The sequence below is a fragment of the Orcinus orca genome, chromosome 20 (assembly GCF_937001465.1).
Source record: "Orcinus orca chromosome 20, mOrcOrc1.1, whole genome shotgun sequence".
Taxonomy (NCBI): domain Eukaryota; kingdom Metazoa; phylum Chordata; class Mammalia; order Artiodactyla; family Delphinidae; genus Orcinus; species Orcinus orca.
Window position 1 is genome coordinate 11,391,879 of NC_064578.1, and position 21,777 is coordinate 11,413,655.

The 21,777-nt window shown below is 36.5% G+C and overlaps 1 protein-coding gene across 2 annotated transcripts in view; it reads right to left on the reverse strand.

Moving 5' to 3' along the window:
- Nucleotides 1–21,777, reverse strand: part of CNTNAP4 (contactin associated protein family member 4) — a 265,641-nt gene that overhangs the window by 94,105 nt on the left and 149,759 nt on the right. For both annotated transcript variants that reach the window (XR_007474456.1, XM_004280676.3), the window contains exons 5-8: nucleotides 11,545–11,748; nucleotides 10,748–10,932; nucleotides 9,797–9,940; nucleotides 6,427–6,688 (exon numbers count right to left, since the gene is read on the reverse strand). Coding sequence is in view for 1 of the 2 variants with exons in the window: in XM_004280676.3 (XP_004280724.2) it covers nucleotides 6,427–6,688; nucleotides 9,797–9,940; nucleotides 10,748–10,932; nucleotides 11,545–11,748 (795 nt within the window). In the remaining variant the exon portion in view is untranslated. The remainder of the gene's footprint in view (nucleotides 1–6,426; nucleotides 6,689–9,796; nucleotides 9,941–10,747; nucleotides 10,933–11,544; nucleotides 11,749–21,777) is intronic.

A 21,777-nucleotide genomic window follows, 5' to 3' on the forward strand; every position in this document is an offset into this window, starting at 1 on the left:
AACCAAGAGGTCACTGAAGAACTCAAAGAGGAAATCAAAAAATGCCTAGAAAAAAATGACAATGAACACACGATGACCCAAAACCTATGGGATGCAGCAAAAGCAGTTCTAAGCAGGAAGTTTATAGAAATACAATCCTACCTCACAAAACAAAAAAAATCTCAAATAAACAACCTAACTTTACACCTAAAGCAATTAGAGAAAGAAGAACAAAAATAACCCAAAGTTAGCAGAAGGAAAGAAATCATAAAGATCAGATCAGAAATAAATGAAAAAGAAATAAAGGAAAGAATAGTAAAGATCAGTAAAACTAAAAGTCAGTCCTTTGAAAAGTTAAACAAAATTGATAAACCATTAGCCAGACTCATCAAGAAAAAAAGGGAGAAGACTCAATAGAACTAAATATGAAAAAGAAGAAGTAACAACTGACCCTGCAGAAATACAAAGGATCATGAGAGATTACTACAAGCAACATATGTCAATAAAATGGACAACCTGGAAGAAATGGACAAATTCTTAGAAAAGCACAAACTTCTGACAATGAACCAGGAAAAAATAGAAAATATAAACAGACCAATCACAAGCACTGAAATTGAAACTGTGATTAAAAATTTTCCAATGAACAAAAGCCCAGGACCAGACAGCTTCACAGGCAAATTCTATCAAACATTTACAGAAGCGCTAACACGTATCCTTCTCAAACTCTTCCAACATATAGCAGAGGGAGGAACACTCCCAAACTCATTCTACAAGGCCACCATCACCCTGATACCAAAACCAGACAAAGATGTCACAAAGAAAACTACAGGCCAGTATCACTGATGGACATAGATGCAAAAATCCTCAGCAAAATACTAGCAAACAGAATCCAACAGCACATTAAAAGGATCATACACCATGATCAAGTGGGGTTTATCCCAGGAATGCAAGGATTCTTCAATATACGCAAATCAATCAATGTGATACAACATTTTAAAAAACTGGAGGATAAAAATCATATGCTAATCTCAATACATGCAGAAAAAGTTTTTGACAAAATTCAGTACTCATTTATGATGAAAACTCTCCAGAAAGTAGGCATAGAGGGAACTTACCTCAACATAAAAACGATCATATATGACAAACCCAGAGACAACATCGTTCTCAATGGTGAAAAACTGAAACCATTTCCACTAAGATCAGGAACAAGACAAGGTTGCCCACTCTCACCACTATTATTCAACATAGTTTTGGAAGTTTTAGCCACAGCAATCAGCGAAGAAAAAGAAATAAACGGAATCCAAATCGGAAAAGAATTAAAACTGTCACTGTTTGCAGATGACATGATACTATACAAAGAGAATCCTAAAGATACTACCAGAAAATTACCAGACCTAATCAATGAATTTGGTAAAGTAGCAGGATACAAAATTAATGCACAGAAATCTCTTGCATTCCTATACACTAATAATGAAAAATCTGAAAGAGAAATTAAGGAAATGCTCCCATTTATCATTGCATCAAAAAGAATAAAATATCTAGGAATAAACCTACCTAAGGAGACAAAAGACCTGTACACAGAAAACTATAAGACACTGATGAAAGAAATGAAAGATGATACCAACAGATGGAGAGATCTACCATGTTCTTGGATTGGAAGAATCAACATTGTGGAAATGACTCTACTAGCCAAAGCACTCTACAGATTCAATGCAATCCCTATCAAACTACAAATGGCATTTTTCACAGAACTAGAACAAAAAATTTCACAATTCATATGGAAACACAAAAGACCCCGAATAGGCATAGCATTCTTGAGAAAGAAAAACAGAGCTGGAGGAATCAGGCTCCTGGACTTCAGACTATACTACAAAGCTATAGTAATCAAGACAGTATGGTACTGGCACAGAAACAGAAATATAGATCAATGGAACAGGATAGAAAGCCCAGAGATAAATGCACGCAAATATGATCACCTTATTTTTGATAATGGGGCAAGAATACACAATGGAAAAAAGTCTCTTCAATAAATGGTGCTGGGAAAACTGGACAGCTACATGTAAAAGAATGAAATTAGAACACTCCCTAACACAACACACAAAAATAAACTCAAAATGGATTAAAGACCTACATGTAAGGCCAGAAACTATCAAACTCTTAGAGTAAAACATAGGCAGAACACTCTATGACATAAATCACAGCAAGATCCTTTTTGACCAGCCTCGTAGAGAAATGGAAATAAAAACTAAAATAAACAAATCGGACCTAATGAAACTTAAAAGCTTTTGCATAGCAAAGGAAACCATAAACAATACAAAAAGACAACTCACAGAATGGGAGAAAATATTTGCAAATGAAGCAACTGACAAAGGATTAATCTCCAAAATTTATAAGCAGTTCATGCAGCTCAATAAAAACACAAACAACCCAATCCAAAAATGGGCAGAAGACCTGAACAGACATTTCTGCAAAGAAGATATACAGATTGCCAACAAACACATGAAAGAATGCTCAACATCGCTAATCATCAGAAAAATGCAAATCAAAACTACAATGAGGTATCACCTCACACTGGTCGGAATGGCCATCATCACAAATATCTACAAACAAATGCTGGAGAAGGTGTGGAGAAAAGGGAACCCTTTTGCACTGTTGGTGGGAATGTAAATTTATACACCCACTATGGAGAACAGTATGGAGGTTCCTTAAAAAACTAAAAATACAACTTCCATATGACCCAGCAATGCCACTACTGGGCATATACCCTGAGAAAACCATAATTCAAAAAGAGTCATTTACTACAATGTTCATTGCAGCACTATTTACAATAGCCAGGACATGGAAGCAACCTAAGTGTCCATTGACAGGTGAATGGATAAAGAAGATGTGGCACATATATACAATGGAATATTACTTACCCATAAAAAGAAATGAAATTGAGTTATTTGTAGTGAGGTGGATGGACCTAGAGTCTGTCATACAGAGTGAAGAAAGTCAGAAAGAGAAAAACAAATACCGTATGCTAACACATATATATGGGAAAAAAAAAAGGTTATGAAGAATCTAGGAGCAGGACAGGAATAAAGATGCAGACCTACTAGAGAATGGACTTGAGGACATGGGGAGGGGGAAGGGTAAGCTGGGACAAAGTGAGAGAGCAGCATGGACATATATACACTACCAAACGTAAAACAGATAGCTAGTGGGAAGCAGTCGCATAGCAGAGGGAGATCAGCTCGGTGCTTTGTGACCACCTAGAGGGGTGGGATAGGGAGGGTGGGAGGGAGACGCAAGAGGGAAGAGATATGGGAACATATGTATATGTATAGCTGATTCACTTTGTTATACAGCAGGAACTAATACACCATTGTAAAGTAATTATACTCCAATAAAGATGTTTAAAAAATAAATAAAATAAACAGAAAATAAATAAATAAATAAATGTTATAGTTCTGGGAGGAGAATTTTATATTTAACTTTAAGAAAAAAAAAAAAGACCTAGTGGCAGGACAGGAATAAATATGCAGAAGTAGAGAATGGACTTGAGGACACGGGGAGGGGGAAAGGTAAGCTGGGACAAAGTGAGAGAATGGCATGGACATATATACACTACCAAACGTAAAATAGATAGGTAGTGGGAAGCAGCCACATAGCACAGGGAGATCAGCTTGGTGCTTTGTGCCCACCTAGAGGGTTGGGATAGGGAGGGTGGGAGGGAGACGCAAGAGGGAAGGGATATAGGGATATATGCTTATGTATAGGTGGTTCACTTTGTTATACAGCAGAAACTAACACACCATTGTAAAGCAATTACACTCCAACAAAGATGTTTAAAAAGAAACATCTCAAATACTGTAAGGCTGCATCTGCTAGTCCCTGCCCATGGGAGCAAGAAGCTTGTTTTCAGGCCTGATTTTCACCTTTAGGCAAAAGCAACAGCAGAAATGTAAAACTCATAGCAGGAATCTCAAATTTGACAATAAATAACTTGTTTTAAACAGGAAAATATAACCATATTGTTCGTTAGGTTCTTGATCTGAATGATTTTTGCTTTGCCATCTATGAAGGTGACAGAGACTGACAACATTTTATGTCATGAGTGATTTTGTAGTGCTGCTAATATGTCTTATGATTTAGACTATTATAATATCCTTAATATTTCAAAAATGACTGAGGCTGGCATAGTATTTTTTTTTTTTTTTCGGTACGTGGGCCTCTCACTGCTGTGGCCTCTCCCGTTGCGGAGCACAGGCTCCAGACGCGCAGGCTCAGTGGCCATGGCTCACGGGCCCAGCCGCTCCGCAGCACGTGGGATCCTCCCGGACCAGGGCATGAACCCGTGTCCCCTGTATTGGCAGGCGGACTCTCAACCACTGCGCCACCAGGGAAGCCCTGGCATAGTATTTTTGAACCTTTCCAAATGACGATTTGTAAAACTACATCACATTAAAAATTTAGCCTGATAATTCAAACATCTGCACAATTCCATTCTTCCTCAACATAATATAAATTTTTATTCCATTGTAAAAAGCATAAAAACTCTATGCTTTGAAAACCTGTAAGATTAATAATTTATATCTCCAGTAGCAAAGAAAAATTGAGCCATCCTTAGAGAATGGAATGATTTAGTATATGATACTCACCCACCAATAACAGGTCATCCATTCTCTTCCGAGTCATTATGATACAACCTGACAACTGATTTAATTATCGAACACTGTACCTGAGAAAGTCTTCTCCTATGAGAGAAACAAATGGACCCCTCACCCATACCATTTAAATAGCCCACCATCCAATGCAAAATGTACTTTCCTCACCGAAACTAGCAAAAATTAATACTTTAAAAGAAACTAGAAAGATGGGAATGGGGGAGTTGGTGTGTAAAGTCCTACTTGTGTTATCTGAAGTGTAACAATTTTAATATATTGACTTTCGTATTTTGTCGAGGATCCTTGTTATTAGCTACGGGCACAGTCACACAAAGTCATATGATGTCATAATAGATGACAGTGTACACGGATTTAAACATTAATTTTTAAAATCATTTGGGGTAGTCTAGATAGACTTACACCTAGTATTTTATTAAATTTGTATGCCTGTAAAGTGTTTAGAAATGAACCAGCTTCACGGGGCTCAGTATAATAACGCTGTACTGAAGCAGCTTCTTTAAGATGCTGAAAATTAGGCTGTGAATATAACCACCCCAGAGGATGTCAAATAACATCACAATAAACTACACATTAATAGCAAGCTTACATTTTTAGCACCTCATTTTAGGGAGCCTATTAATTAGTAATATGACACTGATTATTTTATTTCCTTTTGTCAAGCCTGCAAATATACCACATTTTGAGTATTGCATTAAAAAGTCACAGCACAGTACCTCTTAAAAATGATAACTGATATTGAAGTTTCAGTTCCCACATTTAAACTACAGCAATATACGAACAACAAAATAGATACACAAAGACTAGGCATATTCATTTGTATACCTGTGTTTCTTATATTTGGTTTCTGACTGCATTTTAACTTTTTTTCCTCTCCCAGTCATATTCTATTAATTTTGGTCATAGTTAATATAGATGAGTAGTACAATGGCATCTTTAAATTGTTTTTAAAGATCATTTATTAACTTGATGTCGCAATTTACCCCAATGTGACCTCTAGTTGCTTGGCTTGGGTATTATTCCATATATATGAAAATGTGATGGAGCTCCTTTGTCAAGAATTATATAATTTTAATGAAGAGACAAAAATATCCCTCACCCAAAGCACTGACCTAAATTAGACATCAATTTTCCAGACACTCATACAGTCTCTTTAATTATATTCTAGTCATTAAAATGGTACCATATTGTCTAGAAGTGCAGAGAATTCCATTTGGTTCCCAAATGAGAGACTTTACACAAAACTTCTCTCCAAATATATGCAACACCACACAAACTACAGCAACAAGTAAAGTTAATTTGACTAAATATTTAGGTTTTACATTCACACTAATATTGAGATACAGATATAGATTCCAGAAAGACCCCTCCCCATCTCTCAAAGACCAGATAAGACTAATAATTGTGTTACACAAGACTCATCTTCCACTGAAGATACCCAGCAAACTTGGGGTCCATTTCAAAGTCTGTCATATTTTTCCCAGAACACATTTCCTCGGGATATATTGATTTACCTGGACTGGGCGAGAGGGTCATGGAAGGAAATTTCTATTGCCCCACAACTATCATTTTGGTTAATAAGAACTCGTGTTGAAGACATATTTAAAAGGAAATCGGAATCGAGTTCCTCTAAGGAAGAGATAATCTTATTAACTCAAGTATTTATTTGTTAAACAAATATTAATTTTTGGGTTAAGCATAAAATTTTACGGAGAAGGGACAGAGAGATAAGGAAATCTTTCAAACGCATATACTTTGCCTGCAGGAATGCACTTATTACCTGCTGTGATGTCACTGGGTAATTTTCCTGGACGGTAGAGATTCACCTTAAGTCTTCCATCATTAAGAAAGAGGAGGAGACCCCCTGAAACCAGCTGAAGTTCACTGAAGAGCAGTAGCCCCTCCTTATTCCAGGTTCGAAATTGAAAAGTGGCAGAAACTTCGTCCTCCCCGGAAGAGCCCAGCAGTGCTAAGTAACTCCTGGGGCTCAGAAAAGTCACAGGCACAGACTGTGGTTCTGAACAAGAAAACAACACATTTCCCTGAGAATAAAGTAAAAGAAAAAGCTTTAAGAATGACACTCACATCACCTTAGTGATAAAATCTGAAATACAGAGGCTGTTTATCAATCTCTAATTACCCCTGATTTAAAACAACAACAAAAATTGCTATCAACATGAATATTCAAATCCTTGCCATATGTCTTAAAGGTTCTTCAAATCCAGGGATACATGGTCAGGCAAATCTTTCCCTGTGTTTTCTGGGTGAAATTATTTCCTCCCCATCTCTCAGTTCACACAGGCATCTAACTCAATGCAATTGAATTCAATAAAAAATTTATTTAAAACAACTCTTTTTTTATGTTTTACTTGGTTTTCTCTTCCCACTTATTTCACCCTTTTGCTGCCTTTGGCTTCTAACCCACCCCTTAACATAACCAACATTAATGAGCTACTGGTTTTCCTTCCATGTTTTTTCATAATTCTCTCTGTTTCCATTGACATATACAAATACATATATACACATATATATGTATATACATGTTTAAGTTATGTGTTCCCTTATATGTACATTCACGTACACCTAAATGTGTTTTGAATACATATACCTACACACTAGGCATTATTTGTTTTATTAAAATAGGAGCCATGTTTTATGCCGTTTACTGTATCATGATTTTATCATTAACAAATAACTTACGGAAATCCCTTTGAGTTATCTGGCAGAAGCCTAATACCTACTTTTATTGATTGCATAATATTTTACTACGTGAATGTTCCAATTTTAGTCAACTGTTTCCTTGTTAATGTATATTCACTTTGTTTCCAGGTTTTGCCTCTCTGAACAATGCAAGAATAAAGAACTCTGCATGCTTCTCTATGTGCTGGTATTTGCAGTTCTGCAGAAGAGGGTTCTAAACAAAGAACTATTGTATCTACATGTTTTAATAAATATTTCCAGCTTCTTCTCTGCCCACCAAAAAAAGTCAAATTCTCCACATTTCCAACAGTAGTATACAAAGGTATGCTTTTCCTACATCCTTGACAAAGATATGCTTTTCCCCACATCCTTGACAGCAATAGGTATTACATATCTTTTAAATTTGCACAAGTTCAACAACAAAATACCAGAGTGATGTATCATTCTTATTTCTCTTGCATTTACCTAACAGTATATCTAAGCATTTTTCATGAGTTTGTTGCTCTTCTGGACTCGCTTTCCTCAGAACGGTCTGTTCATACCCTCTGCCTATTTTTCATTTTATTAGGTTTAACATTGCATAATACAATGTAGTACTTACATTCTTTTTTGAACCATTTTTGTCTTTTTCTTATCATTATGTGCTTGTCATCAGATTTACATGTATTATTTCTTATCTAATGGTTTTTAGGTAGATCTTCAAGATACATTAGAATTGCATGAATTTTCATTAAAATATTGTACATGAAGGATTATTTTGCTATTAGAGTTAAATACATATTTAAGGATTAAAAAAAAAACATAAAGGTCCGAACTATTTAGAAATAATTAGAATGTTCCTTAACAGGCTTCAGAAATCAAGATAAATGTTTTTATTTTACCCGAAAATAATCTTCAACAAATTTTCTAAATATAGATTTGAAAAGTCAATGAAATCACTTTATTTAGAAGAATACACATTGGAATTAAACTACTAGCCTTGGTTAAACAAAAACATTTGGCTATACTGTGATTCTGTTAAAAGTGAATTAGCTTTCACTGCAGACAAATACCTTGCCCCAGTGAATGAAGTAACAAAAGCAGAAGAGTGAAATAAACTGACCCATAATGTAAAGGCAACTATAAGACTAACAAACCTGGTAAAAATGGAAACATTTACCAGCTGCATTTGGACAGCTGTCTGCTACTCTACAAGCAGCAAATCCTCTTGGCAATGAAGAGTGGGTGCTAGCTGCACGAGCAGCTTCTGGAAACTCATTTTGCAATGAAACACTCAAGTCTATCTCTCTATAATATTTTTATTTTCCATTTAAATTCTTTTCCCTTTTTAAAAAAAAAACTATTTAAAAATCTTGCTGGATGGTGTACTCATATAAATACTATCAATTCACACAGAGAATTACGAATAAAATGTTTTGTAAGCAATAAATAATCCCATGATGTGGTTTGGGTTTTGCTGACACAACATGAGCTTACATTTACATATTCTGAATTTTGAACAATTAAAGAAATGTATTCAAACGGATAGATGTGTCTGCTTTTCTGTCATTAAGCTGGTTAAGCTAGAAACCACGTTTCACAGAATCTCTTTTCTTGTCTTGCTCTGGTTAAAAGTTAGCCAAAAAGGAAGCTTGCATGATATGAGTCAGAAGTGAAAGGCTGGCCGTTTTCCCCCCAAAGGTTTTCTGTGTGTGATAAAGCCCAGTGAGGGAGGATCACAGAGGGGCTGGTTTATTCCAGCTTGTCCTGGCTTTCACTCTGCTCCATCTCTTCCTCCAGACAGCTGGGCTCCACTTTCCAGCGCCTCTGATGATTGTTAAGATCCAAGTCCTAAAATAGACCCTTGTTCCTAAACTCACAGTGGTGTTGCTTCCCTGACTGAACCCTGACCGATAACAGTTGTATTTAAATTCTGCTGCATTTCCATAGAATTAGAGTATAATGCAGCCTGACCAGCACTGCTCTTGGGACAGACTGGCAGATGCAATCTTGTAAAAGTCTATTAGTTTCTTTTATTGGTTATAAATGACCATGGCAAAATACAAATTTTTCAAATGCTTCTCTAATATAGATGGATGTTATCTGACTCCAGGAACTTGGTATGCTTCCTCAGAGAGTGTGTCAGGGAGTATCTTATAAAGGAAATTACAGAGTAAGAGAAATTAGTCTCCTGGGAGTAATAATATCACAACAAAATAAATTATCAGTTGCACCAAAAAAAGGCCTGCTTTACTTCATATAAATATAAAACAATCATGCCCTATGAATTTTAAATTTTTAACATAGAATTCATCCCTTACATGCATATTGCCAAGCAGAGAAATGTTTTTAAGGAACAAGAGTAAAGTCTAAAACATCACATCAAGTGGGAATTCAGAATGAAGCAATTGTTTTGTGTGGAAAAGCCACGCAGTTTTCCTCATTTGTTCACATGAAGACTCAAGTCTTACCATAATGATGATCTGTGGGTTCTGTTGCTTGGCCAAATCAATAACATCCACTCCATTATAATAGAGATTTTCTAAACACCCATGAAAATGTTTATGGGGGAATGACGCTGATTTTCCAGGTGCTGGAATCCCTCCAAAGCTGATCTTAGAAAGAAAAATGGCATCAATAATATTGTTTAGTGATTTTTTGATAATCTGCTTAAATAATTACGATTAGCAACTATAGCTGTAATCATCACAGATAGACCGATTTTTCAGTACCCTACACTGCCATATTTTTAATTTCAAATGGAGATTAAAAAAAATTAAGATGCATATCTTGAAACAAATTTATATGCATTCAGTTTGCACTTACACAAGAGCTTGATTATTTTTACAAGTTGCTCATCACACCTGATTTCAATATTTTTTGGTTCCTGAAGAAAAATACATCTTTATATCCATGGTAAACCTTGACAACTTTAACAATGTTACAAATTACAATGACATTTTGTTTCATATATATTTCTGGCACACATTGATATTTGTGCATTTGAACTGATTATTAATGAATCAATTAATCTATTTATTGCTACACTCTCTCCATAAATCTGCACTGTTCAGGAGTGCCCTTTACCCGCCCCTACCACCACCAATCATGCAACACATTCTGCATTTACTTGTAATGAGATCTCTTCAAGAACATTTCCTACATGTGGCAATTTGTAACTACACATTGCAGGCAAAAAAGATGACATTTCTTTGTAATAATAAATTAACGTACTGGGAGAAAGATGGAGCCTCAGTAGTATATGCACAAAATTTGCTACTTGAGTTAGGTCACCTAGAGGAACACTTCATCAGAACCTTGACTGACTCTGAACGTAGGTTTTCTATAGTGTATTTTCTTTCATGTGGCTATACCACATATATATTACAAAGTCTGCATTAATTGAAACGTAACCATCACACCTCATAATCGAGATGTAGGTAACTGAACTCTCCCTGGGCGTGGAAACGATGTCTGTGCTCATCCACTGTAAAGTTGACTTGTTTGCCCAAGCGTTGGATGAGCACGGAATGCCAGTGCTGGTCGTCCAGCAGGCTGCCCAGGGTGAGACTGATCGGGCCGTGAGTGGAGGGCAGCTTAGCTTCACCTTAGAAGAGAAAAAAATAACAGCACCATTATTCTCAGTTTAAAAAAAAGAAAAAAAAGTTCCTTTTGGGGGCACCAGAGTCTCATGATAATTGCAATCTCTTTCCATCCACTCCATCCAAAATGCTAGTCTGAATTTACCTCAAGTTTGAATATAATATGCTCTCAACCTTGTTGTAATTTCTTCCTCTGTTAATTCTCTTTATTAGCATTACCCACCATCACACACTCATTTTCAATATAAATTTTATCTTTGCTACAACCTCACTATTTTTACTACGTCGGTATTTTTCAATGACCCATCCCTTTCATCATGATGTTTGAAAATAGCTAAGTGGTTCTGTCAGCACTATGACATTGAAAGAGGGTCTTGTACAATTTGCAAATAGGAACGATTTTTACGTGCAAGTACAATATGGGCGTGTATATATATGTGTGTGATATATATATGTGTGATATATATATATATATATCACATACATACACAAACACTTGAATGTGGAAATACGGCACCTTAATTGTTAAAAAAAGATAAGCTATAAAAGCATAAGGTTACTAAGGTGATGTCTAAATGACCAGAGATTTTCCAAGCACTTTACCCAAATAGTTTTACCTGAATTAATAACTAAAAAGAGTTTTCCTCCTCTTAACTCCAGTGTGATGTGATCTCCATTTTGCCCTTGCCGGTGGAGTAGAATCCCATCGCTCTGCATAGTTTTAAATTTCAAAGAAATTATATCCTTTATTGGGCTCAGGGATTTTTGATCAAATCTGTAGAGAAGGCAACTTTTCCCATCAAGATCAACCACCTCTGATCCTAGACAAAGATATTAAAAGTCATTCTAAGGATAAATATGCTTTTCATTAAAGCATTTTAAAAGTATATGTATAGAAAGAGCATTATACTTGTACCCATACATGTATAGTTCAGCTCCAACCCAATCAAAATAATGGAAAATAAAACCACCAAATGTCTAATTCCTTCTAATTCCTGGGATTGATTCCATTTTAGTCTTTATTCACCTATTTATAAAATTCATGATCTAGAAATACATTTTGAAATGTATTCCTAATTTTCTCTTATATTATTAAAGGCTGTTTCTCATTCCATAATAAATTAGGGAAAAGGTTATAATCAATACCCATAAAACCACTTTGCATATTTCATGATCAATATATTTAATGACATTCTTGAAATATTGAAGTTAAATGGTTTTTTACCTTCTGAAAAAGTAGTTTTGAAATCTCAAAATTCTTTCTATATGGCATATATAAAAGAGATCAACACACAAATACAAACACATACATCGGACTCATCAATGCCACCTCAAGTATACATTAAACTGACCTTTGTGTTTTGTTTTATTTTATTATTTTTGTGGCTAAGTAATAGTATTTAAGAGCAATGCTATTTTCTGTCTTCTCAAGGGCACTATTGGAAAGATATTCACTTAATGACATTATAAGGGCTGTTCTGCTGCATTTGTGTCATAACTGTGACATTGACAGGTTTTTTCAGCTTTCTGACAGTGTCTTATCTACTCATTGTCAAGATCACTTTTATTCAGTTCATCTGATAAAAGATGTCATGTTATACCAGTAACATAACAGTACATCTGTCAAAATCAGTTGCACCCTGAGCAAAGAACTGATAATACTCAGAAAGCCTTGCAGTGTTTCCTACATTTCACAAGTCGAAGATTTTTTTTTTTTAAGGCAATTACCCTTGAGAGTGCATTTATGTAATAAATGAAGAGGTTAGGGAAACCCAATAAAATAGGAAGCTATTTTTCAAGTGGTTAGGTGACTTCTCCCAGTCAACAAAACGACATTACAGTTCACTCATCTTGTTTCATTTGACAAAATTATTACATCAACTTGTATGTCCAAATATGCATTTCTTTCAGATTATCCATCATATGTAATGGGAACCATTTATATTCACCACCGCCCCAAATTTTTTCCAACTATTTTATGCAGCTATCTTGTGGAAATTCAGAGGTTTCATTTTTCCACATCTTGTTAATGTGCTTATAAAAGAATTCATTCACCAAGTGCACATGAATAAACATTGCATTCTGTAGAAAGAATAATGTTAACTGAATAATTACTCCTTGTTATATAGCTGAATGAATGTGCATGGCAAAAACATAACTCTGTGACAAATACAAATAATGTGTTCTATGATAATTAGATTACAACAAATTAAGAAAAATTCCAATAAGACAGACTTTAAGTGCTGACACATTTGGAGCCATGCAGTCATCTCTGAGTTAATGCATTGCTTAAAGGCAACCATCATTATCATGATTTTATTTCAGATAAAGTCTATTTTTGGAATTAGCTACCAAGAGAATTTTTTCCCCAATGAACGTCTAGCCTGCGATACTTCAGCCTTCTATTTCTTTTTTTCTCTCTTCTTCACTATTGTTGCTATTACATTATAATGGTCATATCAGCCTTTCATGGCACCAAGAGCTTTGTGCCTGGAATATCTCCATCAGCAAAATGGGATAGTGAGAGACATATTAGACTACTGATGCCTAAAGCAATGGTATACTACTTCATCTCTTAAATGGAAGCCACTTGGCATTTTCTCTCTTACCTATTATGTTCTTACTTCACAGGTATCACACTAAGTAGTTGGGTCCATTCATTCAATAAATATTTATTTAGCCCATCCAGTCTGAGGCCCTGTGATGGATGCTGAGATAAAAGAGGGATCAACACCAACATGGCCCTTGTCCTCATGGAACTTACATTCAGTGAAGACGGACAACAAGTAGCAAGTAAAAAAGTAAGTTCACATTCCCACCAGCAGTGCAGGAGGGTTCCCCTTTCTCCACACCCTCTCCAGCATTTATTGTTTCTAGATTTTTTGATGATGGCTATTCTGACCGGTGTGAGATGATATCTCATTGTAGTTTAGATTTGCATTTCTCTAATGATGAATGATGTTGAGCGTTCTTTCATGTGTTTGTTGGCAATCTGTATATTTTCTTTGGAGAAATGTCTATTTAGGTCTTCTGCCCATTTTTGGATTGGGTTGTTTGTTTTTTTGTTATTGAGTTGCATGAGCTGCTTATAAATTTTGGAGATTAATCCTTTGTCAGTTGCTGGTACAGCCACTATGGAGAACAGTATGGAGGTTCCTTAAAAAACTACAAATAGAACTACCATATGACCCAGCAATGCCACTACTGGGCATATACCCTGAGAAAACCATAATTCAAAAAGAGTCATGTACCAAAATGTTCATTGCAGCTCTATTTACAATAGCCAGGAGATGGAAACAACCTAAGTGTCCATCATCGGATGAATGGATAAAGAAGATGTGGCACATATATACAATGGAATATTACTCAGCCATAACAAGGAACGAAATTGAGTTATTTGTAGTGAGGTGGATGGACCTAGAGTCTGTCATACAGAGTGAAGTAAGTCAGAAAGAGAAAGACAAATACCGTATGCTAACACATATATATGGAATCTAAGAAAAAAAAATGTCATGAAGAACCTAGGGGTAAGACAGGAATAAAGACACAGACCTACTAGAGAATGGACTTGAGGATATGGGGAGGGGAAGGGTAAGCTGTGACAAAGCAAGAGAGTGGCATGGACATATATACACTACCAAACGTAAAATAGCTAGCTAGTGGGAAGCAGCCGCATAGCACAGGGAGATCAGCTCGGTGCTTTGTGACCACCTGGATGGGTGGGATAGGGAGGGTGGGAGGGAGGGAGACGCAAGAGGGAAGAAATATGGGAACATATGTATATGTATAACTGATTCACTTTGTTATGAAGCAGAAACTAATACACCATTGTAAAGCAATTATACTCTAATAAAGATGTAAAAAATAAATTAATTAAAATTTTTTAAAAAAGTAAGTTCATAAACCATTACAGACCATAACAGGCATTCTGATCAAGATTAAAAGAAGCCTGGGGTCACTTTAATTAAGGTAGTTGGGAAAGCTCAGTTCTCAGGTCTAGAAACCTGATGCTAAAGCAGATGGTAATCAATCATCTTCTTACTCTTGTCAGTCTTCAAGTCCTAAACTTGTCCCCATAAAATAATTACTCTTATGCTTAATTTTAAGATGGCTAGACATTCTCCCAACACATTCTCTCATTCATTATCATGAAAGGAAGCTCTGAGGATGCTGAGAAACTCCAGTGGCAGTCAGTAACTCAGCTCTCAGATTTCACATGCAATGTGAACAATACCCTTCGGGAAAAAAAGCTAAATATAATTCAGAATGTAAGTACAATGTCAGTACGGGGAACCTTCAAGTTATATCCGTGTAATATATGTACAAGGATTCCCATAAAACAAAGGAATTCAGGATGCTCCCCATCAGTATTACTTTAGATAGAAAACTCACTTATAAACGCTATTTACAGAACTTATCTGATATATAAAAAGCATGCGATTTTAAACAATCATCATAAAACGTTGTGCTATGATAAATACAGTTAACGATATAAAAATCTGGAACTATCTGAAAAAAAATAATCTTTTGAGAGACAGAGGGAGAGAGAGGAAGAGAGTATCTGAATTTTCTCCAAGAATGCTGGTGGGAGAGACAGGTCTCTCTTGGAACTGATATTACCACTGTTAAGAAAATTGAAAAAGCTGGAAAATAAATCAAAGGAATAACTTCATGTCCTCTCAATGTCATGCTGGAGCTTTTTAAAAGAAGCCCGTCTAATTAATTCTAGGTGAATTCACAAATATCTTATTTTACTATTTATTACTGATGAGGGCCAGTCTCTAAGTTACATGTTAATTTATAGTTTTGTTTTGTTTTGTTTTCCCAGTAGAGATGCAAATAACTTCCGTCAGATAGAAAATATATCCCCAAAGGTTATGGTTTTATTGCCCTGTTGGACATTAAACATTTGTGTACTTAACCTAGTGATAGTAATTCAACATTCTTTTTTCCAGCTTTTAGGAACCACTTGCATTCTTGGCCTATGGCCCCTTCCTTCTTGTATAGGACCAGCATCATAGCATCTTCAAATTTCTCTCTTTCTCATTATCTCTCATGTTTGCATTCACAGTCACATCTCCTTCTCTAACTCTGATCCTGTCACCTCTCTTTTATAAGGATCCCTGTGACTACACTGGGTCCACCTGGATAATCCAGGATAATCTCCCCAACTCAAGACCCGTAACTTAATCACAACTGTAAAGTACCTTTGTCATATAATGTAACATATTTACGGTTACAGAGCATTATCATATCACAGCAAGTTACCTGCTCTCTTTGTCCCTGTTCCTTCATCTGTAACATGGGAATAATAGTACATTCTTTCTTTAAGTGAAGTATAGGTGATTTACAATATTTTGTTAATAACAGTATATTCTTCATAGGTCTGTTGTATGAATGCATATCTACACAATTTTTGGAAGTTGCTAGCATATAATTAGAATTCAATAAATTGTTAACTACTATTAATGCTATTACTTATTAGAACACTGGGCAAGGAAAGAGGGATAGCAAAAATAGTTTAATAAATACATTTGGTGTGTTTATTTTTTAAAAGTGGACTCTAAAAAATAATGAATTTCTGAAGTGCACAAGAAATGCTCAATTACCAATGTCATTGCCAGGTTATGCAGCAATAATGATTTTGAGCCATCTGTGGGTTCTGTGGCTTTTTCTCTGTCTGTCAGCAAATGCCTGAGCTGACTCCCCATGGCAATTGTCGGTGACCTGAATCCTCCTCAGTGAATACCTCCATCTCAGATCTTCTCATTTAGAGCAGGAAGCAAGGAAAGAGGTGGCTCACAAAAACTGCAGGCCCTACTCTCATTATCAATTCTCCCCGTGACCCTGGGAAAGAGATGTAGCCTGCTTGATTTGCATGATTCAGAAATATAATCTCCCGTAGAATACAGAGTTTTCTGAAAGAAAAGATTCCTATTTCTTTCAGGGAGTTGTGTGAGAAGTGGAATTGCTGAAACACGTATCCTGCGCTCCTTCTGCAGCACATATTTATGGAGACCTTTCCGCGAACACAGTGGAAGACACAGTAATGCATAACACGAAGAGCATTTTTTTTTCCAGGAGCTTACGGTCTAGCAGGGAAGACACACGTCCCTGAGATGTGATTATTCATGCTTCACTTCTGCATCAGGGCTGGGTCCCGAACGATTTCTAACACGTGCAGGAGGAGTTGAAGCTCTCAGCCTCAGAGAAGGACGTTAACTAAAGGGCAGAAATGCTTCACCTCCGTGAGCAGCAAACTGCTTTTCTACCTCTGCATGTTTCACATGCAAACACACTCCTCATTGTCATAGCTTCCACTTGACCCAGTACCGTTCCCTCTCCTTTGCATCCTATCCCTGCTCCAGAAGTTTGAGGCTTCTCCAATTGTGAGGGGTTGACATTTGAAAAAGCAATGTCTTCCCCACCCTGTAAGTGAATTACTAAGAAAAACACATCCAAGAGCATGATTTCTCAAATTGGGGTCCGTGGTCACACCACGTGAGAATCACCTAAGGAGAATCTCTTGTGGCCTCCATAAACGTTCAGCAAACATCCTGCGCCCTGCCTGATGTCCGCTAATTTAGAATCTCTGAAAGACAACCCAAGAGTATAGGTTCCTGAGTGATCTTGAGGCAGACGACAGCATAAGGGTTATTTCACAAGAGGAAGAGGTAGCTTACAGAAACCTGTTCTCTGAAAATGAACAACCTCATTGCATACTGAATTGTACCATGGAAAACAAAATTGTTTTATTTATCTATACCATAGGTGGTACTTGCAGAAAATTGTGGAGGTGGTAGTGACTTGTCCCTGAAATGTCTTTCAGGGAGAATTGGATTCTGTGAGTTAAACCATGAATCATAGCATTATTGATGAGATCAGTTGACTAAGAAACTTAAAAGAGAAAAATTGGAATAGAAAATGCATGAAATGGAAAACAAATCATTAAAAATAGAAAATTCACTTTATTGAAGGTCATGAAAGAGTTCTTGAAAAAGACATGAGACTCTTCTAATAATTCTTTGGGAATCATCCCAAAAACACAAATAGAAAAAGAGTGCTACCACTAGAGAAAACAACTATGGACCAAACGCTTCTGGGCTAAATTGAATTCAGTCTTAAACACTGATCATAGTGCCTCTCTATTTAAAAATTACTACCTATGAATCACTAAACAAACAGAGGTCAAATTCTGACTTCTAAAAAACATTAATCAGACTGAGTCACTGTTAAACTATTATATAGTGAAATATTAAAGCTACAGCATGATGTATAGGCACGTGAGATCTGCATTACAGAATTGTGCTTTTAAAGAGATGGAGAGGAGAGACCAAGCCCTTGAGAAATCAACAGGAAATGGTTGTTCTATTTTTGCATAGTAGCATAAAAGAACGTAGAATGATTTAAGGGACTCTCAGGTTTAAAACAACTAAAATTAATATGGTAAAAAGGAAGAAGGCACAGGATCAAATGCTGTATATAACCACAGGGAAAAGATGACTTTACTATCATGGTTTTTGCTTTGTTTTGTTTCCAGTACGTGGGCCTCTCACTGCTGTGGCCTCTCCCGCTGCGGAGCACAGGCTCCGGACGCGCAGGCTCAGCAGCCATGGCTTACAGGCCCAGCCGCTCTGCGGCATGTGGGATCTTCCCGGACCAGGGCACGAACCCGTGTCCCCTACATCAGCAGGCGGACTCTCAACCACTGCGCCACCAGGGAAGTCCACTATCACGGCTTTAAACAAACTGAGTTAAGGTCAGTGATAACACTCCAGGAGGTTATGGGAGCAAACATCATCATGGCCACTTACATATCAATTTAAATTAACCTTTTAAATAGATTTGAAATCGGTAACATCTACTTCATCAAGGACGCTGGAGTGTATCATTGGAGGATGTAAGCTGGATTTCTGTTTCTAATATTTATTTGTTATTTTTGTGATGTCACAGAAATCACTTAAGTGCCAATTCTCAATTTCCTTATTTGGAATATGTGGAGAATAATTCCAACCTTTCATGCTATACCAAAAAAGCTGTTGGCACCCGAGGGAAATATCAAAATGCCTTGACAGTTATTATTTGGAATGCTATTATTATCATTTTAATAATAACAACTTTTGAAATTTCATATGTTCATCTCAGAGATATTTCTCTTTTCGTCAGTTGCTACTGCTCGAGGATAATAAATTTGGATGTTTACATATTTATTCATTTTTTGGTTTATATCGTGGCTAATCAGATATTTTTCTTAATACCTCCGCTTAACAAATAGTTACTGAACGTTTACTGTGCCAAGCTCTACAGTAGGAGGCTGTGTAACAGGGAACACATTCCATCCTCATGGATCCTCCAATCAGAAGGAAAAGAAAGACATCACACAACTCATCCCATCGGAACAGATGTTTTTACAAATTGTTAAGTGGAACTTGAAGGAAAAGGACAGGGTAATATCAGAGGTTTGAGCAGAAAGGTCTAAATTAGGTTGTTGATTAGGGACAACATCTCTGAGGAAATGATATTTAAGCTGAGTAGATCACCACCTATGAGAACATCGAGGGTCAGGAAAGGAAGAGAAGGTGGGGGGAGAAGAGGGTGAGAAGAGCTGGGAGGGTGGGAGAGTCTGGAGAGGGATGGATGGTGTGGCGGAAACTAAATGGAAGAGATCCACAGGGAGCTGAATTACTGGCAGATCACCTTGACCCTGTGAAAGCTTGGTTCCAGGTTTTTCTTGGACAGGTCTATTTAGGATTTGTCCTTAGTCCCAGGACGTAACAATTGGTCCTCAGTTACGGTGTTTATTCCTAAGACAATGCCTTTCTGGCTTTTCAGGTAAAAGCCCAAAGTGTTTAACAAGTCTCTCTAAATTGGCAGAACTTGGACTCCAAAGGTATCCTTCCCGGAACTAGGCAGATGCTGGATGAAGTCCTCAGGACTTGAATCTCCCAGCTCTTGCTTTTGCCTGGTGCATAGTGGGCATGGGTAAGTCAGGAATCAGGCAAGGATTTAAGGGGAATGTGTAAGAAGGAGTCAGGGCTCTCCCTCTCTGATGCTCTCCTTTTCAGTATTCCACCCTAAATTTCTAATCACTCTGGCAACCTTGAACTCTGACCTCTGTCTCCTCAGTCAAGTAAAATCTGGCTACTTGCTGCTTGAGTATTATGATGCTCTTAGGAAAAAGTCAGTTAAATATGGATCTCCAGGAGTTTGCCTTCCATCTTTCAAGAATCAAGTCCTCTCAAGTTGCTGCCTGTTTTGAGTTGAATTTCAAAGCCCTGAAGCATTTTTTTAAATGTATTTTATCCAGCCACTATAATTGCTGTGGGCAGCAAGATAGTCCAATAAAAGCTACTCTGTTATGACTGGTACCTAAAAGCAAATCTCTCTTTTTTTGTAAAATTTTATAACTATTGACTTGTCCATTAATTTATTTAGGATTGCAAAATGGGCATATATTGATTCTACTACTCCTCGTTTATTTATATAACTTTAAAGAAAAATTCCCTCTAATCTTCTATTTGATTACCTTGAGGTCCAGATCACATAGGAAGAGTAGGATAAATGCTTGATGTTTTCTCTTCATTTATTAGCTTTCAAAATAATGAGTCGATTCCTTAATAGTTCTCCTAGGTGACCAATGAGGGTTCTTTTTTTAGTATTATCATGAACCCATTCACTTAAATATAGTTAATATGCTTCAAAACTGCAGCTACTATCTTCATTGATGCTAAAATATTTCCATCTTTGGTCAGTGAGAGCCCCTTCAGTTGGCTGAGTTCTTTTGACATTATTCTGGTGGGTTTTCATAGTCTCCTTATTTTCTGGCATTCTAAAAGCTAACCTCATTTTAATTTTAATATAACTTCACGTATCATCAAATTAAAATCTTAAGACTATAAACTTTGCAAAGAATTAGAATTTATCCACTTTGATTTTAGGCCAACATGAATCCATCTTCTTTTTAAGCTCTGACATCAAATAGGATCCCTCAGCTACAGTATTAGCTGATAAACAATCTGAGAGCAGGGACTGTATTTAAAGCACCTTGTCAAGATCTTATGTTGACATGTTGGAGCTGCTTAATAAGTAGGTATTGGATTCAATCACAACTATTCTTTAGGGTAAATCTAACACCTTTCCTGCTTTTCCTTTTTCCCCAATCCAACAAGTGGTGTGAGAGAGCTGCATCCTGAGTAGGCAGAAGGCTATTACTTAGTTTTCTTTCAGTATTTTTTCACCCAGACAAACAGTTGCACTTTTCACGTTACTTTCTTATATTTCCTACTAATAATTTTCTAAATGGAAATCTACAGATGTAAGTAGTTCCAACTTCCAGTATTTTTTACGTCATGAAATGCATACTCTTATTTTAAGTTAACATGAGTTTTGTAATTTCTGACTTATTTCCATTTACTAAATAGAATCCATAATTTTCTCTCATACAGTCTGCATTTAAGCAAATAAACATAATAGTGTAACGCTTCTGTACATTTCTGCTCTGCCAATCCTCTCACTCAGTTTTCCCTGTGCTCTGTGCCGGATCTTTAATGGACTGAATATGACACTTGGATGATGGGAAAAGCCTTCCTGAATTTCCCCAGACCTGCCCCCATTCATTCATCTATCTGTCCAGAGGACTAATACCAAAAAAGGACCATCCGATTTCAATACAGTATAATGTGTGTATGATGTGACCAGGAGCAGAACACATCCTCTGACCTAAACAGGAAGCACTAGAGAAGTTGTCAGAAACAGTGATTTCTATGCAGAGAAAAGACAATGAGTAAAAGAATTATCTAGGTAGGGGAATGAAGGCTAGATGTGTGGTGATCGCCCTATGCTTCATGAAA